General features: G+C 47.2%; 1 protein-coding gene across 2 annotated transcripts in view; it reads left to right on the top strand.

Annotated features, from left to right (window-relative positions):
* Window positions 1-15,806: 15,806 nt before the first annotated feature.
* Window positions 15,807-23,986, top strand: part of PPARGC1B (PPARG coactivator 1 beta) — a gene marked incomplete at both ends in the record, with an annotated part of 105,402 nt that continues 97,222 nt past the window's right edge. For both annotated transcript variants that reach the window (XM_079702768.1, XM_079702767.1), the window contains one exon: window positions 15,807-15,884. In XM_079702768.1, the coding sequence (XP_079558894.1) occupies window positions 15,807-15,884 (78 nt within the window). The remainder of the gene's footprint in view (window positions 15,885-23,986) is intronic.

Genomic DNA, 23,986 nt, shown 5'->3' with positions numbered 1-23,986 from the left:
GGTCCTGGAAGATCCCACATTCCGTGGAGCAACTAAGCCCGTGCACCACAACTACTGAAGCCTGCGTGCCCTAGAGCCTGCGTGCCGCAACTGCTGAGCCCACATGGGCAACTACTGAGCCCATGTGCAGCAACTACTGAAGCCTGTGTGCTCTAAGGCCCGCGTGCCACAACTACTGAAGCCCATGCGCCTAGAGCCCGTGCTCTGCAACAAGAGAAGCCACCACAATGAGAAGTCCGAGCAACGCAATGAAGAGTAGCCCCTGCTGGCCACAACTAGAGAAAGCCCGTGCGCAACAACAAAGACCCAATGCAGCCAAAAAAATAAATGAAATTAAATTAAAAAAAAAAAGAAAAGAAATCTCCAAGCTCTATGGGTTCGAGTCAGTTTAAGAAATATTATTTACTTACTCTATGTCATTTACTGTGAGGGCTGATGTATCTAAAATTAAGACTCAGTCCCTGGCCTTGATTTGCTCACGGTCTCATGGGGGGAAACAGATACTTAATAGAGAAAATGTTCTCACTCAAGATGTTAATGCATTAAGAGAGGTAACCCCAGGATACAGGGAAGACCACTCTCCAGCCAGGTGTGATGGCAGGTGGAAGACTTGAGGCAGGTAGGGCAGGGAGCTGGGGGCAACTTCCACCCTAGCTCTAACTCTGTCATCACAGAGATGCAGGCATGTTGCCATTCATATATCATATTCAAAAAATATATTTTTTGAATATTACGTATCATCTATATCACATATATAGTATATACATATTCAAAAAATATATATTTATCTACCTATCAAAGAATTGCTAAGTGATTAGAAAACATCCAAACAGATAGATTTATGCTAATTGTATATACTATGGAATTTTACTTTGATATTTCATTAAGGTGTTTTTCACTTAAGATATATATATATCTTTATATATATATATATAGAACATTCTCTCTCTATATATAGAACACTCAGTTCTTCCACAGGGGTTACCTCACTGGGTCCACATGATCAACGAGAGAGGTTAGGATTGTTATTGTCCTTGAAACTGAGAGTCAGAGAGCTAGAAAACTGGCCCAAAGTCACTCAAAAGTAGAGCCAGTCTTTGAACCCAAATCTTGGGACTTAAACTCCAAATACTGCTTAGAATAGTAACTGAGTACCATTGGCATATTTGTAGCACAATTTTAGGACTAACATACTAACTATAATCAGTTAAAGTTAAGGTCCAAGGGATTACGGTTTGGGTTATTCTCCAGAATTTTTCAGGTATTTATCCAAATCCCTCATTTAGCCTGTGAGGCCACTAAGGTCCAGAGGGAAGGGCCACATAGTGACCCAGAATTCAAGTCCAGGTCTCCTGACTCCATGCTGTCGTTCTGTGAGGGTGCTGCCTCTCGCTGCTCACAGACTTGCTTGGTCAGTCTCTGTTCGGAGCAGTCTGCACTGCTGTGGGCAAAGGAGTGAGCTTTGATAATGGAAGACAGTCTCAAGAGACCTAAATTCAAATCTCAGTTCTGCCACTTCCAAGCTGAATGACTTTGGCAAGTAACTTGACCTCTCTGAGTCTCAGTTTCCTCATCTGTGAAATGTGGATAACACCACTGACATCATAGAGTTGCTGGGAGGCATCAAAGAACAAAGCATGGAAATCCCTCCCCTTGAGCTCTTGCTATTTGTTGAATAAACAAAGCAACGGCAAACACCTAGTTTTCTGCTGGGCTCATAATACTGCTGGATAAATTACACAATGACCAGTTTTCTAGTTAATAATTGCACTAAAATTTTTTATGAAGATCGAATTAAAGGAAATTTGAGTAGAGAACACTTTCATTAAAATCAAAACTCAAATACACAGTTTTCATTTCTCCATGTTTTCTTCAAAACTTAATCCCATGTAGAAATTGCATTAAAATGATTTATTATTAAGAAGCTGACAACGACACTAAAGAAATCCTAAAGGTACATTTGTAAATAAAACCCACCACCCAAATACACTACCAGTTTTCATTTGTTCGTTTTTCATGAACTTTATATGCTTATGATTTCTAATGGCTCCATACTATTCTACCCAGTAGGGTCCTTCCATAACTTACAGAAACTTAACCCCTGCAGGAATTTATACCATATTATCATATAATATTATATTCCACAAAATCACTAAATGTTTGCTATGTAATATTTGAGCATCACCACAATCCTATAAGGTAAGTATTCAAGTTATCCCATTTTACAGATGAAGAAACAGAGGCTCACATTATTTTAATAATTTGCCAAAATTCAGGTAGCTATTGCTGTGTAACAAATTGCCCCCAAATGTGATAGCTTAAGGTGACAAGGACCATTTGTTTATTCATGATTCTGCACTGTGGTCAGGGCTTGGTGGAGGTGAGTCATCTCTGCTGCACACAGTACTGACTGAGGCAACTTCACTGGAGCTAGAGGATCCAAATGGGTTTATTCAGATGTCTGTTGCCACAGCACAGGAGGCTGAAATGGCTATGAGTCAGCTGGTTTCTGTCTTTGTGGTCTCTCATCTTTCAGGGCCTCTTTCTATCTATGTGATCTGTCTAGCATGTTAGCAGGACTTCTTTACACAGTGGCTGGCTTCCTGGAGAGAGAAAGCAAAAGCTCCCACTGTCCTGACACCTAGGCCTGGTACTGGCATAGCACCCTCTCTGCTGCATTCTCTTGGTCAAATCAAGTCACAAGGCTAGTCCGAAATCAAGGGGAAGAACCAGACCCCATCCTTGATGCTGGAGGAGCAGCATGCATGGGGGTTGGGTGGCACTGTTGGCCACCCTTTTGATAGTGGCAGAGCAGGGCTTCAAACCCAGGCCTGCCTGACTCTATGCTCCAAACCCAGCCTCCCCACCCCCAGTCCACCTCAGTGAATATTTTTGCCTGGCTAGCTTTTTCTCTTCCTTTCACTCATTTTTAAGGTGAACTCCCAGGAACAGGGAGACCTGGTCAAAGGGCAGGCATATTGCTGGATTCTATGCTGAGACCAGTCGGCATCTGCAGAGCAAAGTGATCTCATGAGCTTCTCCTCCTTCTCTTCACAAAGGAGATCCAGGTTTAATTTTGTTCATTCTACCGCTGCACCTACTTCCACAGAAGAAATCTTGGCTTCCGCTATGGAGAAACTCCTTAGGACTTCTGGGGGACAATAACGTCAGCAGGTTCGTGATGATCAGCTGCTCCTGAGCTGTGTACGTTAGTGTTCCCTGTGGGGCAGAGGCATGTGGGGAAAGTAATTTGCTGACCTTCACAGAACTTCAGATTTAGCAGAAAGAACATGGCTTACACTTGCCAGGGTTTAGTCCCCCTTCTGAAGTGTGACCAGGTGTCTTTGTTTGCTGTTTCAGTTTACACCTGCTGTCCCGTGTCCTGTTCAGCTTAGCATGTGTCCAGGGTAAAAACCTTCCAGGCTGGACAATAAGTTATGTGCTTACCATACCTGCCACAGAAACTCGAATAAGTCTTCTCCTCCCTGAGCCTCAGCTTCCTCCTCTGTACCACAGGCCTGGCTACCAATTTCACAGAGATGTCCATCACTCCTCATTTAATAGCATCCTTCCATGTGGGAGGAACTGTCCTAGATTCTGGGGGACACTGTGGGTAACAAGACACTATTCCTGCTCTCCTGCCTTGCTTGTCTTATAAGTAAACAAGCAAGATAATTTCAGAGATTTAATTTAGATCAGATAGTCAGGGAGGGCCTCCCTGAGAAGGTGAGATTTGGGCTAAGGGCTGAAGAATGAGAACAGAACACAAGGGGAGCTGAGGGAAGAGCACTCCTAGTTAAGGGAACAGCAAGTGCAAGGGCCCTGAGGCAGGAGATGACTCATCACAAGGAGTGGAATGGAGCTCATGAGTAGGGCCATGTTCTATAAACTGTAAAGAGTCCCAACAGTAATTATTCTACTGGAGGGTTTTAAAATACTCTCACATCTTTGTCTTAAATGGTCCTCAAGATAATTCTAAAAGGGTTGGAGAGTGTCACAGAGAAGTATTATTAATCCTGGTTTATGGAACAAAATATTCTTAAGAATTATCATTGCATATTTTAAAAAAATGGTCCCACTAACTTCTATGCTTACATTTAATTTCATTACATTACATTACATTTAATCACCATTGTCTTTCATTGTTTTTGATGATGGGAATCCTTTGAGAATGAGCGACATCTTTATACACCTCTTTTCATTATGATATTTAATCCTGTGGTTAAGTCCTTAGGTGTACCGCTTTTTCTTTTTTTCTTTTTTTTTGGCCTTGTGGTATGCGGGATGTTAGTGCCCCCACCAGGGATGGAACCTGTGCCCCCTGCGGTGAAAGTGCCAAGTCTTAACCACTGGACCGCCGGGGAAATCCCCCTGTGTACTGCTTTTGCATCTACATTCATACGAGATGATAGTCTGTAGTTTTTTTTCTTGTGATGTCCTTGTTTGGTTTTGGTATCAGAGTAATACTGCTCTGTTAGAATGAGTTGAGAAGTGTTCTTTCCTTTTTTTTTTTAGAAAGACTTTGTGAAGAATTAGTATGGATTCTTCTCTAAATGTTTGGTAGAATTTACCAGTGAAACCATCTGGACCTGGGCTTTTCTTTGTGGGTAGTTTTTTTTTTATTACTAATTCGATCTCTTTACTTGTTTCAGGTCTATTCAGATGTTCTATTTCTCATTGAATTCGTTTTTTTAAAAAATATTAATTTATTTAATTTATTTATTTGGGTGCACCAGGTCTTAGTTGTGGCACTTAGGATCTTTTAGTTGTGGCATGTGGGATCTAGTTCCCTGACCAGGGATCGAATCCAGGCCCCCTGCATTGGGAGCGCAGAGTCTTAACAGCTGGACCACCAGGGAAGTCCCTTGAATTAGTTTTAATGGTTTGTATCTTTCCAGGAATTTGACCATTTCACCCGAGTTATCTAATTTATTGGCATACAGTTGTTCATAGTATTCCCTTATAATCCATTTTATCTCTGTAGGGTTGGCAGTAAGGTCCCCTCTTTCATTTTGTATTTTAGTAATTTGAATCTTCTCTCTTTTTCTGTTGGTCAACCTAGCTAAAGGTTTGTCAATTACGTTGATCTTTTCAAAGAGCCAGCTATTGGTTTTGCTGATTTATCTCTATTGTTCTTCTATTTCATGAATTTTGACTCTAATCATTTTACTTCTTTTCTTCTGCTTGCTTTAGACTTGGTTCATTCTTTTTCCAGTACCATAAGGTGGAGAGTTAGGTTATGATTTCAGATCTCCTTTTTTAATATAGGCATTTTGCACTCTAAATGTCCCCCTCTTGTATGTGCTGTTGTTTAACTTCAAGAGTTTGGGGTTCCATTGCACCCTTCCCACCTACCCTGAAGAGGCTGGAGTAAAATAAGCAGGTCTAGAGTCGGAGAGCCTTTGCTGGGTCCTGATACTGCCACTTGCTAGGTGGCCTTAGCTAAGTCCCTACGCTTTTGGGTCTTAATTGTTTGTTATGTATAAAACGAAGGAGCTGGACCAGAGCATCTACAGGGGCCTCCTTGTCTAACTGGCTTAGAGGCAGGCTCACATCTGATTCATCTCTGTATCCCTTTGGTGTGGACATCAGTTGTTTCTGCCTACTCAGCACCTTTTCCTCTTCCTCTGGCAAAGGCACCTGATTTCCTTTTAGGGAGACACCCCTCCCCCATACTATATCTAGACCTTTTTTGTGTGCTATGGACCCCTTGACAGTCTGTAGAAGCCTATGGACTCCTCCTCAGATTGATGTTTTTAAATGCTTAATATCAGCTACAAATGATTTAAGTCAATTATATTGAAATAGTTATCAAATGATAAGAAAAAGAAATTTTGATATAGTAATAATATATATTTTTTATTAACACACAAGATCTAATTGGTCTAATAGCTACTATAATTTCAAAATAGTGATGAACACAAATGATATTCTGTGATATGATATGAAATATCTCTGATTTCTATTGGTGCCAAAGTTATAGGAACTTTTAATACTGCTGTGCTTTGTTTGCTACATTCATAATAGAAGGAAATGCTAAATTTCAGTTTGAAGTTAGTAAAAAGGATATAATTATTTCCCATTCAAATTAATGGTCTCTTGTTAAGAAACCTTGGTTTGGGGGTGGGGGTTTGCATGAAACAGCTTGACTCCTGGATTCAGAGGTGGGCATGTAACCCAGTACTGACCAATCAGAGCAGGGATTGGCTTAGTGATGGGCATTTGAGCCAAACTGATATAATCAGAGTGAATCCTAGTCTTTTGCTGGACAACTGGGACAGTTCCTTTGCTGGACTTGCTAAGAGGATTGGGTTTGGGCCTGGAGCATACCACCTTGCCATCACCAGGAGAGAACCTGTCTTAGAATGAAGCTGACACATAGGAAAAGAGAGCTGAGAAATGAACTTCCACATCTTCCTGGCAACATTCCTCCTTTAAATGTGTTAATTATGGAAGCCAATACATTACCTGTTAAAGCCAGTTTAAGTAGGGTTTTTTGTTATTTGCAACCAAAGCAGTCACAACTAATACTGTATAGTCCCACAAAGTTTAGCAGAATACCTGGCACAAAGTAGTTTGCTCATGAAGGAATGATGAATGAATTTCAAACAATGTAGCAACTTGACTGATATTATTTTCTAAACTCATATGTGCATATCTGGCTTGATTGTATATTAAAAGATGAAGGGTATACTCAAAGTAAGCATTCCACAGGCTTTTGTTGATTGAATGAATTAAGGAATGCATCCATTGTCATTATTTTCTATCCCCAGATTTGCATATTCTTTAGTGATATAACCAGAACCATATAACCTGGAGGACATAAGTCTAGAACCATGTTGGACCAACAGTTACAAATCAAGTCCATGGCACACTCACCCTGGGGAAAGCCATGCATCAATGTGAAGGAATAGGTAGATCTATATGTACTGATATGGAAAGACCTCCAAGACACATTAAGAAGGAAATTACAAAATAGTAATTATTATAGTAGGATTCCATTTTTGTTTAAAAGTCTCAATGAAACTTTGAGGGTTTCTAGGTCTTATAAGGCGTATATAAAACAAAGAAAAATCCCTTTTTTTTTCTTTTCTGGAAGGCCATTCATGAAACAGTAACAGTGGGCACCTGTGGGGAGGGAGTGGTGTTGGGTGGGCTGGTGACAGAAACTTGTCCTTTATTTGTATTGTTTATGTTTTTTTTTATATACAAGGATAAAATAATTATGTCATGTGTAATTTAAAATAATTTATAATGAAAAAATAATAAAATAACTGACAGAAGGTGGAATATTCCCTTTCAACCAATTTTTCTTCTTTTGAGTTGTCTGTCAGCTTTCTCAGGGAAGCTGAAGAGAGCAGGGCTGCACCCATCATTCTGTACCCAGGATACTCTGCGGCTCCCATGATGCTGTGCCCATGATGCCATGCTCTGCCCTCTATGCTTTGCCCTGCCTGTAAGGCCATGCCCTTTCCCTGGGACTCTGCCATTCTGACTGCTCCAGGAGCCAAGGAGATTCTACCCCATGTAAAATACTCCTGGGGTCTCCTACTGACCTGGATTCTCCTCTCAGTATCCTTACTCCAACTGTCTCTTCTGCCAAACTACACATGGCTGGGATGATCTCCCCTGCAAAGGGGAGAGGGAATCAGAGCATCTCACGGTCAAGGCAGAGGTCTCGGGGAGACACCCATCCAAGGCATGTTTGGGGTGGTTGATCCAGTCCAAGCCCACTGGTGTGCAGACTGGGAATCTGAGTGTTAGCTTGGAGAAGAGATTTGTCCAAATGTGAGTTCAGTGCCAGAGTGGGACTCCAACCTGACTTCCAGTTCAGACCTCATTTTAGGGAGGCTTCCCAAAAGTTCCATCATAGCTACGCCTTTATGTTGAGATCTTGAGTCTCTGAAATGTCCCTGCTACAATGCATATTTGTTACTTAAATAACACAGCACTCAGCAACATAGTTTATCAGCGGAGCTCGTTTTTAGTATAGAAAGCAGACAGCAAGTTACATTTTATTTCATTTATTGTAAAAACAAAATTGTAACAACACAAATGAAAATACTAAAAGAAATTATTTCTGCCATCCTAATCGCGTTTCATTTGTTTACACTCCTTATGTCACTCTAACATACACACTTTACATGTACATTTATGCATATAACTATAATCACTCTACAAACATTTTTATAATCCTGTTTCACTTAATGTTATACATGTTTTCCTGTACATTTTCCTTATAGATTTCTACCTTCTGTGGCGTATTTCAAGTAAATAAACCACTATTTATATAACTACATCTTCATTGTTTTTGTATTATAAAATATTTCAAACATACAAAAATGCGCAGGGGGCTTCCATGGTGGCGCGGTGGTTGAGGGTCCGCCTGCCGATGCAGGGGGCGTGGGTTCGTGCCCCGGTCCAGGGGGATCCCACCTGCCGCGGGGCGGCTGGGCAGGTGAGCCTGCGCGTCTGCAGCCTGTGCTCCGCTACGGGGGAGGCCGCAGCGGTGGGAGGCCCGCGTACCGCAAAAAAAAAAAAAAAAAAGCACAGGGAACAATACACTACATAGATTTAACAAATACTGATACTTTAAAAACATTTTTGAGGGCTTCCCTGGTAGCGCAGTGGTTGAGAATCCACCTGCCAATGCAGGGGACATGGTTCGAGCCCTGGTCCGGGAAGATCCCACATGCGGTGGAGCAACTAAGCCTGTGCACCACAACTACTGAGCCTACGCTCTAGAGCCCATGAGCCACAACTACTGGGCCCACGTGCCACAACTACTGAAGCCCGCACGCCCAGAGCCAGTGCTCAGCAGCAAGAGAAGCCACCGCAATGAGAAGCCCGCACACCGCAGCAAAGAATAGCTCCCCGCTCTCCACAACTAGAGAAAGCCTGTGCGCAGCAACGAAGACCCAACACAGCCAAAAATAAATACCTAAATGAATTAAAAAAATTTTTTTTTTGAGTTAAAAAAAAAAATCACAGGTACAATTGGAGCTCTCTCACGTACAATGTACTCTAATCCCGCCAGGACAAGCTACATAACTTGCAGGGTCTGGTGCAAAGTGAAATGTGGGAACCCTTATTCAAAAATCATTATGAATTTCAAGATGGCAACAGCAGAGCATGCCCAGGGCCAGTGTGACTGCACGCATGAGGTGGCACACCCACGAAGCCAGCCCTGGATCCCTCTCCCCTCTCCTTTCCTAAAATGATCTGTGTCTTTGTTGTCCCGTGTTTATGCTTTTACTTCATATACATGTATTGACCAACGTTATGGAGTGTTATTTTGCATATTTTAAAATATTACGTAAGTGGCATAATACTGTGTGTATCCTTAGGCTGCTTGTTGATCTCACTTATTGCTTTTGTGATTTATCTTTGTGGATTCATGCAGCTGTTATTGACTTTCACAAGTATTTAATATTCCATTGTGTGATCTCACCACACAGTTCATTTTTCCTGTAACCTCTATTTTTACCATAATTAACAATACTGCATTGAACATCCTTGGACACAGTTCTCTGCGCACATGTGTGAGCTTTTGTCTACTGTCTGTAACTAGGTGTGGAATTAAACTGTCTTACTAGATGTTGAGGTTCTTTCCAATTTTTCGCTTGGCATCAATGTGCTCCCCTTTTATGTCTCCCCTTGAACATCCCACAGTCATCTGAAAATACTCCTTAGGAGACTTCCTTCTGAGTTGCCTCTCTTCTAAGACCAATCATCCACTGAAGCCAGAACCTGGGTGTCCTGACCATTCCCTGTAATTCCCCCACCATTTCTTACCTATGACCAAAGACTATTGATCCCCCCTCTAAAATATGGCTTCAGTCCACCTGCTCTTCCATATCCCTCCTACTACTTTTATTGTCTTGGCTCAGGATCCCACCTCTCCCCTGGACTCTTCTCCCAGCCCCACCCAGTTTTCAGCCTCCCAACTTCCTCCATTAAGGAACTTATTACACCCTCCCTAGCAAGCTGCAGGTTAACTAGTCTCTCCCCTGCATGTTGTGGAGATCAGAGCTGTGAGTTAAGCAAGAGCAAAGACTGTATTATGGTTACCGTTTGTGGGCCTGTAGCACAGGCCTGTAACACCCAGCAGGTTCTAAAAATATTTGTTGAATCTATCTGTCTATTTATCTATCCACATAAACATCATGCTGTAAGTGGTCCCAGCTTTTGAATCAGAACCTTAGGATAAATTTCCAAAGGAGCATTACTGATGGTTTAGGATTGTGAATGTAAAATTCAAAGTCCTTTGTAAGTGAACTTGATCCACACAAAATTCTGGGTCAGGTGGGACAGATAGGTTGATCTATCTATAGATAGATATAGATATATAGGTAGATATTTATATATATATAATAACCTGGTAGAATTTACATCTCTGTAAAAAAAAGAATAATTCACATCTCTGGGCCTTTGTTTTTCCATCTGTCAAATGGGCATAAGGAGGGCCCATTTATCTGTCACACATGTCTGGGATCATTTTGCTCTGTGGGCAGATGGGGAAAAAGCCGGTGTTTCTCTTCCTACCCCGCTTCATGATTCCCATACTTGTGCACAGTCATTAACAAGGTAGAGGAGGGTGAATGAAAATCCGTCCTTGCAAAACTGCAAAACAGTCATAGCTGACTTCACAGCTGTTTACTGCCCTCACCGGCTGATTTGGAAACCCTTTCATCATTTGTAGTGTGTCAAAGAGAAAGTGATCTGGTAAGTATCTCCCAAATGTATTGGTGAGTTTATAAGTTAGCCCTACAGGAAGAAGAGGGCAACACAAAGAAATGCCTTGCTTATGATGGACTTTCAAGGGCCAAAGCCCCTGTCCCCAATTCTGAGACCCTCGACTGACACAAATGGATGATGTCTTCTACAGCCTCAGCCCTGAGAAGTTTGTCCTGTGAAGACACCTGAGTACTACCCAATCTGGAGCTCTGGCTACTAGTCCTGACTCTGCCCCTGAAGGGTTGTATGACCTCCGCCACATTCTTCTACCTGTACAGCGAAGCTGGTGGATAACATACCCTCCACTGCCCCTCCACAGTTCTCAAGTTCTACAATTCAATAGAAGATGGAGCTGGCTTTCTAAATTAACAATATAAACCAGGTAACTTTTTAGTTCCTCTTGGCTTGAGTCCCTGCCTCCTGGGACTGGAGAAATAGGTGGGAAATAGGTGTGCGTCTGACTCCCTGGTCTGGTCAGAGAATCACAGAGTTATGGGCAGCTGGCAAGAAACCTCAGGGATTATCAAGACCCATGTCCTATCTCCCCCATTCGCTCGACAAGAATTCACTAAGCAGTTGTGTTGAATAGAATGTGGGCAGGGGTGGCAGCTGTTGTGTTCCCTGATCACACTGGCTGGCACATAGTAGGTGTTCATTAAACATCTATTGGGTAGTCTCCTGCAACAGAGTCATTTAGGGGAGCCTATGAAATGCATATGCCTGGGCCCACCGTAGACCTATTGAATTATAATCTCTGCTGACGGGGCCCCGGTGACTGACATGACTCCAGAGTTTGAGAATCATGGCTGTAATATCTGAGTAAAGCATTCTCCTATTATCAGAAGGGAGAAAACACTGATTTTTTTACTTTTGAGGATTTGTTGGTAGTGACTAAAATATTCAAGTCAAATAGGTTCACTTTGCTGTAGCCATTTCCATGGAGCCTGGATCGGTCTGGGCCTCGCCCAGGGTATGGGCAGGGCAAACTTTCACTAATCTCGGGAGAGGCAAGGCCAATAAAAGGCAGAGGAGATAGGGAGTGGAGGCACATGAAGTCCAAGTTTGGCATGATTATTGCCCTTCACTTGAAAGTCATAAAATAGGAAATGTGCCACCATTCCAGCTTCCCGGGAGGGGTTGCTGGTGTGAGGTTTTCCTCAATCCCTTTCAAGGGTCTGTGGCTTAGACCATGCACAGATCTGGCTTCAGATCTCAGCTGTGTCTCTAACTGCTTGGTCTTGGGCTAATCACTTTAACCCCTTTTAAGCTTTTGTTTCCTCAGTCATAAAATGGATATCACACTGCCGACTACTCAGGGTTGTTGAAGACAATCTGACATGATATAAACTCAGGTGTCTGGCACATGCACAGTACAGAAAAGCTGTTAAGTTTAGGTTGATACCTATAAACTGCCAGAATATCTGGGCTGGAGTGTTCAGTAGAGGTTGGTTTAGCCCGACCCTTTTGTTTTTACAGGTTGGGAAACAGCCTCAGAGAGGGGAAGCTAACTGCACAAGATCATCTAGCCTGTTAGGTTTCTTGAAGGCTTTTATGGATCAGAGAAGGTGATGAGGTTGACTCTGTGGTTGCCCCTTGGTAAAGGAATTCCTGGGATAAGGTGTAAAAGAAGCTGGATATCTCAGGTGAGGTGCCTTTTCACCTGAGTTTCTTGCCAGCCAGAAGCCCATTCTGAGGACACAGGGGTTAGTAAGAAACGCCCCGAAGCTGGGCAATTTGTGGCTTTTCTATCAACATCAGGGTTTTAAAGACAAAAGCCATTGGGCGAGCGCTGTTGAGGGCTTCCCTGGTAGGCCCTGTCTGGCACTGCAGCTCTGCCAGGCCAAGGCTAGAGATGGCTGGCCTTGGGGACCCTCCAAGAATGGCCCCTGGGTTAAAAGGGGCACAACACCAATCAGAGGCCAGGCTGGATCTGGTAGGGACACTTCTTGGAAACAAGCCCCTGTGGGGCTCTGACTCTGGTGTCTATGGGCAACAGCAGGAAAGCGGGGCCTTGGGAGAGCTCACGTCCTTCGTGCTAATGCTGATGACACTGGTGATGGTGGTGACATGATGAGTGTGAGAATTAGCACTTCCTCTTTGCCAGGTGCGGGGCTAGGCAATTTATTTTACACACATTTTTTCATTCAATCCTCACAAGATCCCTACTTGGAGGAAACTGAGGCTCAGAGAGGTTAAGTAAACAACCAAGGGCACAAAGTTAGTGGGCACCAGGATTCAAATCCAGACCTATTGGAGTTCAAGGTAGCCAGCAACCTGTAAGCGCTGGAGGAGAGGAAAGTAACATTGGCCAGGGCCTCCGAGAGACAAATATTTTATCCCCGTTTTTACAGATGAGGAAACAGAGAACCAGAGAGGTTAGCATTTTCCCCATGAAGTCAGGTACTGTGCCAAACACTTTCCATATGTCATCTCCTCGATCATCATAACATCCCTATGAAGTAATTTTTTCTTTTTTTAAAGTATTTATTTATTTATTTATGGCTGCATTGGGTCTCCATTGCTGCATGCAAGCTTTCTCTAGTTGTGGTGAGCAGGGGCTACTCTTCGTTGTGGTGCGCGGGCTTCTCATTGCAGTGGCTTCTCTTGTTGTGGAGCATGGGCTCTAGGCGTGCGGGCTTCAGTATTTGTGGCACATGGGCTCAGTAGTTGTGGCTCGCGGGCTCTAGAGAGCAGGCTCAGTAGTTGTGGCACACGGGCTTAGTTGCTCTGCGGCATGTGGGATCTTCCCCGACCAGGGCTTGAACCCATGTCCCCTGCATTGGCAGGTGGATTCTTTTTTTTTTTGGCAGGCAGATTCTTAACCACTGCACCACCAGGGAAGTCCTGAAGTAAGTAATTCTATGATCCCCATTTGTGTAGATGAGGAAACCAAGGCCTGAGACTAAATGACTTGCAGGTGTTCAAAACCAGGCAATCTGACTAAAGGGCCCATGCTCTTAACTCCCTGAGTTGCCCAATATTGGAATGAGACGTCGTGGGCTGGACCAGAACCTGGGACTACTGACTCCCAGGCTAGTGCTCCAGGGTTACATGTAGGATTTCGCTCTCTCTCCCTCTCTCGCTTTTTTTTTTTTTTTTGGCTGCGTGCCATGTGGGATCTTCGTTCCCTGACCAGGGATCGAACCCGCATCTGTTGCATTGGAAGCGTGGACTTGTAACCACTGGACTGCCGGGGAAGTCCTAGGCTTTCTCTTGGGATTCATTGTCCCTTAAAGGCGCATTGGTCTAAAGCCCAAAGAGTGAAATCATGCCCTGCGGCTCTGGGAACCTCAGGCTGGAGAAGAAGGAAGCTCTTGCCCTGGTGTTCAAGTCTGAGCAGGTGTACTGTGGACCCTCCCTGTTTCCTCCTCTGGCTTGGGAGGGAGCCCAGGTAGGGCAGGCAGGGTGGGTCAGCCCTTGTGAGTGCAGGGTGGGAGGAGAGCAGGAGGCAGGAGGGCCCAATAAAACAGGGCTAAATCTTCCCGCCTTCCTGCCTTTACCCAGGCGGTGCCCTCATCTCCTGGCAAACAGCAGGGCATGATGATAGTTCAAGGTTGGCGTCAGGAGACCCAAGCTCTGGTTCTGGCTCTGACACTCACTCCATGTGCACCCTTGACTCTGGGCAGTTTCCTTATCTACACCATGTGTGGTGGTGGTAATAGGGGATCAAAATCCTCTGGGATTTTTAGTTAACACATTATTTATTAAGAACCTACTATATGCCAGGCACTGGAGACATAGCATGTGCAAAAGGAGACTCAGGCCCTGCTTTCATGGGTCTTAGAGTCTAGTAGGAAGAGATTCCAAAATCAAATCTTCACTGAAACTAATGTAAAATGTCAACTGTTAACCAGTGTTTTAAAGGCCTGCAGAACTAAAGGAGCCCAGGATGGTGGGAGTGGGGGGAGAGGGAATGGGTTGACAGTCTGAGGGGCAGCAAGGAAGGATGCGGTGAAGATGTGGTTTACTGGATGAATGTCCGCTGGCAGGGGACAGCACCCTGTTGTGAGATGGTTCACACAAGAAACTGGGAGGAGGCCAGTGGGCCTGGGGAAGCATGCAGGAGGCTGGCCATTTGAAGACATTGTGGGCCACGGTAAGAGAAGTCACACTGAAGTTTTGGGTTTTTTTTTTTTTTTTTTTTTTTTTTGCAGTACTTGGGCCTCTCACTGTTGTGGCCTCTCCCGTTGTGGAGCACAGGCTCCGGACGCACAGGCTCAGTGGCCATGGCTCACGGGCCCAGCCGCTCCGCGGCATGTGGGATCTTCCCGGACCGGGGCACGAACCCGTGTCCCCTGCATCGGCAGGCGGACTCTCAACCACTGTGCCACCAGGGAAGCCCAGTTTTGGAGTTTTTTTTGGGGGGGGTTGGGGGGAATTAGGGAGTGAGGGGATACTTAAGAGAGAGAGAGAGAGGGTTACATTTGGAATATGGGTCAACGTATCTTCTAAGGAAAAGATTTTTTAAAAAGCCACTCCCTCTGAGGAGCCTTCCCGGATTTCTCCACGTTTGACCTATGGCATCCCTCCCTCTCTGGCCTGCAGCCCGGCATGACAAACTCAAGCCTCCAGGGCAGCCAGACCTGGGCTTTGTCTTCCTGCACTGAATTGCACTGTGGCTTCAAACGAGGTCCTCTGCCTTCCCAGGCCTCAGTTTCCCCAGCTGTGCCGAAGCAGGTTGTCTCGAAGGACCCGCCCAGTGCTAACGCAACGTGATTCGCTCTGGCAGGAGCGGTGGGCTGCCCGCATTGCTGCGCAGGCATCGGACTGTCGGCTGGGGCACCATCACCAGGCTACGGGCGCTTTCCTCCCGGGCAGGGGGCAGCGGGCGAGGATCGCGGCGCCAGACGTTGCGCAGGAAAGTGAGGGCGCGACCCCCTGCTCGAGCGGGCACCGCGCGGCCCCGCCCCCGCAGCCAGCTGCCCTGCGGCAGCCGGGGCCCGAGCTCCGCCCTCCTCCTCCCGCCGGCCTCTCTCCCTCCTCCCGCCTCCCTTCCTCGCTCGCTCGCTCCCTCCCCCCCCGGCCGGCTCGGCGCTGACTCCGCCGCACGCTGCAGCCGCGGCTGGAAGATGGCGGGGAACGACTGCGGCGCGCTGCTGGACGAAGAGCTCTCTTCCTTTTTCCTCAACTATCTCGCCGACACGCAGGTACGGCCAGCAGGGGCCACGGGCCCGGAGCCAGGGCTGCTGAGCTGCGGGGGCTGCCGCCGCAGCCGCGGATGCCGGGAGGCAGCGGTGGGCGTGTTGGGGGGATCGGGGGTTCCAGGCTGCAGAGCCCCGCTTCCGTGCACCCTGCGATGCGCTTCGTTATGGGGACTGGGAGCTGGAGGTCCCCCCGCGCGTGCCGGAGCGTTGGGGGCGCTACGGCCGCTGGGGAGGGTCTAGCCTTCGTTGCTTGGAGTCCGGCCCCCACGCCCGCAGAGCTGGGGGGTTCCACGCTTCCTTGGGGAGGTTGAGCCGCGCCAAGGTGTGGGGGACCCTTACGCTGGCTCTGGGTGCGGGAGGCGCGCCCTCAGGCTCCCGGCACTTGCTGCCGTACTTTCACGTGGACTTGTGGCCCGGGTACAGGCGCTTGCCCCGGTCCCCGGAGTCCCCTGATCCTCCAGTCTCGGATACCCCGCGTTCTGCTGCTGCCCCCCCCCCAACAAGGCTCCCCCAAAGCGCCAGCAGCGCGGAGTTTCCTGCCAGTTGCCCGCTGAAGGCATAGGGGTCTGCGGGGCACGTGGACATGCGGGCGGGGATAAAACCTTCCTGGTTTCGCTATCCGGCGGAGCCCCCGGGGGGATAAGCACGGCAGGATGGGGGCGGAGGACTGTTTGGGGATGCCTGGGTCCCCCTGCGGCGCGCGGCCCCGGTGCGCGCTCGGCGATGCTGGGGGAAGGGAAGGCGAGGCGGCGTCCCGGGCTCTGGCGGCGCCTGGGAGCCCCACCGGAGACACGCGCGTGACAGGAGAGGGTGCCCTGGTGTGCCGGGAGTTGGGGGAGGGCGAGGAAGCTGGTGACTTGGAGACAGGGGCGGGGACGGTTGCTGCTGGGATAAGCTGCACCGAAAATGCCAGCACAAGGCGTGCGCGCCCCCCACCCCTTCCCCAGTTTTCCCCACCCCATGCCTGTTGCAAGCATAAAGTTTGGCCCCATAGTTAGGGCTTTTTCTACGGCCGCCCCGCTGCCGGTAGCAGGGCGGCTGGGGATGCGGCGGAGCCGAGAATGAGACCCCGGATGCGGGCGCATGCCTGTGCTCCGAGAGGGGCCGCTGGGCGCTCCCGGGCGCGGCTCGCTACGGCTGGTTTGGTACCTGGAGTCGGAGCGCCGTTGCCGGCTTGTTTTGCATAACACTGGAAGGGAGGGGGAAGTGGGGGGGGGGGCGGGATGTGGGAGGGGAGAGAGGGAAACTTTGCTTCTTGTTATAACTGCCTGTCTTTGGGCGGCAGCAGCTGTCATGGGACCGGGTGGGCGGGGAGAGGCTTGCTAGCTGACTTCTTGCCTTGAGATGCGACTTGGAGGGGACGCAGCAGCCGAGACGTTCAGCTCTGGCGGACTCTGGGTGGCGAGTCCTGGCTGGCTGCTGGAACCGAGCGGCGTGGCGGGGTGTCGCCGAGAGGAAGCCCGCCACGCGCAGGAGAAGGCCGGTCCTCGCCCGCTGCGGACGTTCATGCGTCAGGGAGCCGCGGGGCCTCGTGGTCGGTGGCGGGCCCGCTTGGGTGGGTTCCGGGCAGGGGCCGAAGCGGCTGGTGGCGTGTGATCGCGCTTCTCCGGGCCGGGGGAAGAGTGTGATGAACGGTCTGCGCGCGCGGGTGTGTGTGTTTGTGTGCACACGCCGCGCGCGCCGGGCGCGTACCTTTACCTCTGACGAAACTGCAGTGTAGCTCCCGCGGCGGTCACCGGGCGCAGTCACTCGCCCCGCTCCCATGTCTGCTCCGAAGGCCGATCCCAGCCCTGGCACCACCACGGCGCCCCCAGCCCCCCAGCCGACAGCCTGGGGCCAGGGGGACTGGATGCTGGATGCTGGGTGGACCGAGTTGCCACTAGGAAAGTTCTGCCCTCGGCCCTCTTACTTGTCTGGGGGTGACTCCAAACCTCTCCCTAAGACGCGAATGAAGGAGGCCTGAAAGTGCCAGAGATTTGTTCAGAGACCCATAGCAAGAACTTGTCCGTTTTGGGTTTAACTCCATCTTCTGTGTTCTTTGGCTCACCAATAATTTTTTGCCCTTTTAGCCGTCCGGAGTGCCTACCCAGCAGGGATATTTCACCTAAGGAAACTTGAAAATTGGGTAATCAGGTATCAGCAGAAGCAGTGCAGTGAAAGTTAATCCGGGACGTTTTGCTTTTTTTATTTAACCACGTGATAGGCTGAGGCTCTTCTGGTGATCTTTGCCGGCCCAACTTGGGAAATGTAATTGATAGGGGGAGCTTTGCAGCCGCCCCTAGAAGGCTCATAGAGCCAGCCGGAAGAGGACCTGGGCGGGTCATCGCGTGCCTCCTCATTTTACAGTTGGGGATAGAGGCTGTGAGGGCTGAGCGGCTGGTACAGGACCACGCAGCCAGTGGGTGACAGAGCCATCCAGGGCTCCTGACTCCAGGTCCTGTGTGTTACCTCGAAATAGCACTGGACTTGGAGTCAGAAGGCCTGAGTGGAGTCGCCTTCCCCACTCTCTGGCTGGGTGACCCCGGAGCAAGCCATTTTAACTCTCTGAGCCTCCTTTCCTCCATCTGTCAAATGGGGTTGGTGGCGCCGCAAGAGAAGGCCCTCGGTTGCTTGCGGTGAGCACTGTTTGCATGTGAGATGTCTGTTGTTCCTGCAACTTCCCCTCCTCCCCCCAGACCCTCCCTGGCCCTCCCCTCCTCCCCTCCCCCTTTGGAAGAGGTGGGGAGAGTGAGTAAAAGTAATTTATCGGCTTTATCCCAAAGACTTGTCTTTGGTGGCTGACCCAGGGTTAGATAGAGGGAGGACTCCTGTTTAGGAGACTTAACTTTTACCCATTCAGGGCAAAGTTCAGAAATTTGGTAGACCAAGGATTGTGAAAGTTTTTTGGAAAGGTTTGGGGCATGTTCCCAAAGGACTTTGGGTTGGCTTCCCTTTGTTCAGGCTGTGCCCCTTGCCTGCAGTGCCCTCACCCACCATTCCTGCATGGCCCTCTGCTCTAGCAGGCCTCCCCAACCCGGCTTGCCCTGCTTTCTCTAGCCTCTGGTTTTCTTAGTCTGTGTTATACAACCAAGCACTTTGTGTGTGCGTTCTGTCCCAGTAAGATTCTGGAACTAGAGTTGTGCCTTTCATCTCTTTGTGCCCCGTGGCACCTGTCACCATGCTGAGCTCCTTTGCTCAGCTCTTGGCTAGGCACAGGAATTACAGACAAGGGAAGCTCTCAGGCTGGCTGGGGAGACAGCTGGGCAGAGTATGGAAGAGAGGAATGCAGAGGGCTGCAGCTGTGGGCAATGACAGGCTCCAAAGGCCACACAGTAAGCCCACACTAAATATGGGTTGTTCGAAGTCACTTGCGGCATCAATCATAGATGCCCAAAATGTCAGAGTTGGCAGGAACTTTATTTTTATTTATTTATTTAAAAAAATTCTTTGAATTTTATTTATTTTTTATACAGCAGGTTCTTAGTACTTATCTATTTTATGCATATTAGTGTATATATATCAATCCCAATCTCCCAATTCATCCCACCACCACCGCCCCAGAGTTGGCAGGAACTTTAAATCATTAAGTCCAACCTGTTATCGTTTAAAAATATTTAATTATAGAATTGTTGGGAAATACTGGTATGCATAAAGAAAAAAATTGAAAATATGTAATCTTACCGAAACATAACCACTCTTAATTTTTATATATATTTTCTGACTTTTTCCTATTGATTCCTATGGATTATATCTTTTGTACAAAAATGGAGTCATTCTTTACATACTAATTGTAACTTGGAATCTCACTGTTGTAGCTTGCTTTTTTTTTGTCCTCCAAACAATATGCTGTCACTGTCTTTCACATCAACAAGTATTAATGCCTTAATGGTTATATAATATTAAGGGTTGAATCATAATGCATTTAATCAATCCTTTATTGTTAGTCACTTAAGTAGTTTATAATTTTTTTTTTTTTTGCTCTTGTAAGCCATGCTGAAATGAATATCTTTGCATATGTCTTTTCTTCATTTGAATTCCTAGAAATGAAATTACTCTGTCAAAGGAACTATGCAGGCGTTTGGTAAACACATTTCTGGATTGCCTTCTAGAAAGATTGTGCTAATTTCACACCAGCATTGTGTGGGAATGCCTGGTTCCTCATACCCCGATAACTCTTGGTATTTTAATTGTTTTTCATTTTTACCAGTCTGTTCATCAATAAATTTTGTCACCTTATTGTTTTAATGTGCATTTCTTTGCTGACTTGTGATGCTGAACCTTTTCCCCGTATGATTATGGGCCATTTGTGGTTCTGTTCTGTGAAATGTTGTGTTGGTGAACTTGGCCCATTTTTCAATTGGTATTCTATCTCCTCATTGTTCCAAGACTGGATCCGAGCACCAGAAGGGGCTCATGCCACATGGAGAATTGGGGAAAATGGGTTGACTAATGTTGACTTGCTAAGTCTGGAATATTGCTGCCTCCACAGCCCCTGAAGCCAGGGTTAACTTCTTTTCCAAGTCAGGGTTCTGGCCATCTATAGGGGCAGGTTGAAGTGAATCCTTTGCTGGGTGCCTTTACCTACTCTTCACTTGTCTGAGACCCAGGGGAGTAACTTTTTCACCTGAGCCCAGAAGGGGACACATTTGCTGGATTTGTTTACCAGAGGCCCAGGGTTCACTTTCACTGGGGCTTCCTGGCTGGTGCTAATGATCAGGATGCCTGTGAAACCCAGGAAAGGCAATGGCCCAGCAACTGGGCCCTGGGGGCTTATATTTCCCCTTCACCCTAGGGTCCTCCTCTCCCCAGCTAGTACAGGCCAGCCAGAAGCTTCATCATTGCCAAAAAAAGGTGAGTCACCCTTTTTTTTTTTCTGTCTCTGGAACAATAGAAGGAATACTGGTTTGAGTCAGAAGCAGCCTTGCACATGGGAGCTTGGATTTGGGCTTAGAAGTGAGTCCCTAATACGAGCACTGCAGTATTAATGGCTATCTCCTATGACGATGATGCATTATCGTCATCATCAATGCAATTTATTGAGTATCCTCTATGTGCTATGTGCTCTGCTGAGCCTTCTATTTGCATTATTACATTTCATTGTCATAAAGATTCTACAAAGTGTAGGTGCTATTATTCCCATTTTACAGATGAGGCATTTACAGTTTCAGAAAACTCACTGACTTGCTGAAGACTCTCTACCTACATTACCTTGGAATAAGTGGAAGAGCCAGGATCAGTGGGCAAGGTCCCTAGACCTCTTGACTCCAAGTTCCATGAAGACAGGGACTACTCTCCTTCTGTTCATAGTTCTGTTCTGTTCATAGCACCTTGAGCAAATGAAGGCCAATTGTAGAGAGAGAAGGCAGAACTCATAAGTCCGTCTGCTTCTCTAGGCCTCTGTTCCTCAGTCTATGAAATGGGGATATTAGGCCCTGACTCTCAGGTTTGGGAATTAAATAATCGAATGTATATAAAATGAACATCCAACTGCTGTTCACAAAACTTGGAATCTTCTCTCTCTGAAACACTTTAGAAGGGCAAGAGCAAGGATGGAACTAACTCCCGCCCAGGCAATCTTTTCTCTGTAGGAAAGGGAAGCATAGTTCTTGTGATATAAGGGTGGAGGGAACCCAAATAAAGTCATTTAGAAGAGAATGAGTAGTGTTGTTTACTGTCTCTCCTCTTCCAACATAGTTGAATGCCTCACATATGTCCTGTGGACACTCAGCTGATGAGGAATCAATTGGATTGGACTGACCTTTCTGTTCCTCTCTCCGACTCTGGTCTAGGTCCTTGTCCATTGACAACTGGATTCCTGCATTTACTACCAAACAGATCTTTGCCACACCAGACTTTGCCCTCTCCTACTTGTCCTCAGCCTTGATGGCAGATCAGTCCTCCTAGAGTACATGTCTGATGTAACTCCCTTGCTCACACATCACCCATGGCTCCCCAGTACTTTTAACTTAAAGGCCAAAGTTTAGCTTCATGTGCAAGGGCCTTCAGTTTCTTGAAGTTGGAGAGTTAGGCCCCTGACTTCATCCTGAGTTGTCTGCTTTCCCTTTGGGATCCTGGTCCGCCCCAGGCTATGTCATGAATCTTCTTCCAGGAAACGTTGGCTCATGCAGCTGTTTTCTGTCTCCTCTGTCTCCATTTCCACTATTTCCATTATTTATCCTGCAAGATTCAGCTCCCATGCCATCATTTTGGTGATGCCTTCTCACCTCCAGGTACCACTACTCCATCCCATGTGTGGCAGGGAGCACTCTGAAGCCTAGCTGGGTTTGAGTCCTGGTTCTGTGATTTACTAGCCGTGAGACCTTTGGTAGGTCACGTGACTTCTCTGAACTTACATTTCCTCATGTGTAAAGGTAACGATAAATAGTACTTCCCTGATAAAGCTGTTTTGAGAAGTCAATGAGAATCAAAGGACAAAGTGGATTTAAAGTACCTCACACAATGCGTGGCATAGAAGCACCCAATAATAGATGCATCTCTTCTAACATAGGTCTTGTTAAGCGTTTAGGAAATCACTCCAGATTGTTAAGCTCTATGAGGGCAAGGCTTTTTCTTCACTTCATTGACCATTTTTTCCCACAGTGAATAGACAAGTGCCTGGAACACAGTTCAGAATCCTCACTGAGTGAACAAATGAGCTAGACTATGAGCCTCTTCAGAGCATGTGTTCCTGAGAAGAGACAGACTAATAAAACGCTTGTGGAATGACCTGAAAGGTCCTCTCCAGGCCTCCAACCCCACCATTTTAATGTATTCATAGCTTACCCACATTTCAAGCCCCAGGTCACACCTGACCGCTCTGCAAGGCATGTGAAGCACATTGTACTGCCTCTTTCACTGAGGTGGAGGGTGCTACTTACTATCTACTGGTGCCTGTGTGCTTTTTTTGGGGGGGGGGCTGCTTGGCACGCGTGATCTTAGTTCCCTGACCAGGATCAAGCTCGTGCCCCCTGCAGTGGGAACTCGGAGAGTTCTAACCACTGAACCACCCGGGAAGTCCCTGCCTGCATGTATGCGTTTAACCCTACAACTAGGATGACAGCTCAGGGAGGGCAAGAAAAAATAATTTTTATCCTGGTCTAGCATTGTGGTTACCCATTAAGCAGACGAGTTTTTGAGCAGAAGAATATTCTGTGTGATTAGGTGTCAGGTTCTCTGCAAAGAACTTTGTATTTTAAACATTTTACGATGGAAAATGTCGAACATACACAGCAGAAGCCAGTGGTGGGAAGGGAATAGGGAATCTCCATGCCCCCGACACCCAGATTCAGCCATTTTGGACCAGGGGCCACTCTTGTTCATCCGTCCACAGAACACATGTCATCTATGGCTGTTTCAGTGTGTATCTGTGAAGAGACTTGAGTACTGTTGCATGGGTTTCTTCTAGTAATGGTGAGGTTGCTTCTGTTTCTCCTGTTTTGTAAGTGATGAAATTGAGACACAGGGGTTAAGTCATTCAGGGTCTTGGAGCTAGTTGAGTGTCTAACCTGGGATTTGAACGTTGGTCCTTGAGCAGCTCCCTCTCCTCAGCTTGGGAGGGATCTTAGAGTGCATCAGATCTACCCCTGCCTTTCTCAGAAGAAGGGACACTGGGGCACAGGAGAAGAAGCCATCTTGCTGGAGGAAGCTCAGGTCTGACTCTCTGACTAGTTCTTCTCCAGTATCAGGACTTGAGGGGAGGGTGGGTCTTGGCTCTCAGAGACGGACAGGGTGATAGTCCTTGGAGAGACACTGCTGCCCAGGGTGGCTGGGCTGTGTGGTGGCTGTAGGACCCTGGGGTGCAGTCCACCACCACCCTGGGCAGGCTGCACGTTCTTCCTGTTCTCACTGTTCCTAAACCCCAGAGGCCTCACCCACTTCCCTTGCAGTTGACCTTGGTTTTCTCATTAGATGCTGAGGACCATCCCTTGAGGGAGACAGGGCTGCTGGGTTAGGAGTTGACAGAGCTGAGAGGAGGGGCCTAACCTGAAGTTACATAGCTAGGCCATGGTGGCAGCAAGACCCCTGGGCTCCCCGCCCTGCTCTTTCCTTAGGGAAGAGCCTGAGTTGCAGCTCAGGTCTTGAGTAGGAGATGAGAGAGACTTTTACAAGTCATTGGCAAAGTCATT

This window comes from Hyperoodon ampullatus (assembly GCF_949752795.1).
Source record: "Hyperoodon ampullatus genome assembly, chromosome: 4".
Taxonomy (NCBI): Eukaryota; Metazoa; Chordata; class Mammalia; order Artiodactyla; family Ziphiidae; genus Hyperoodon; species Hyperoodon ampullatus.
The sequence above is the reverse complement of the archived record's forward strand: the minus strand, read 5'-3'. Positions and strand labels throughout refer to the sequence as shown.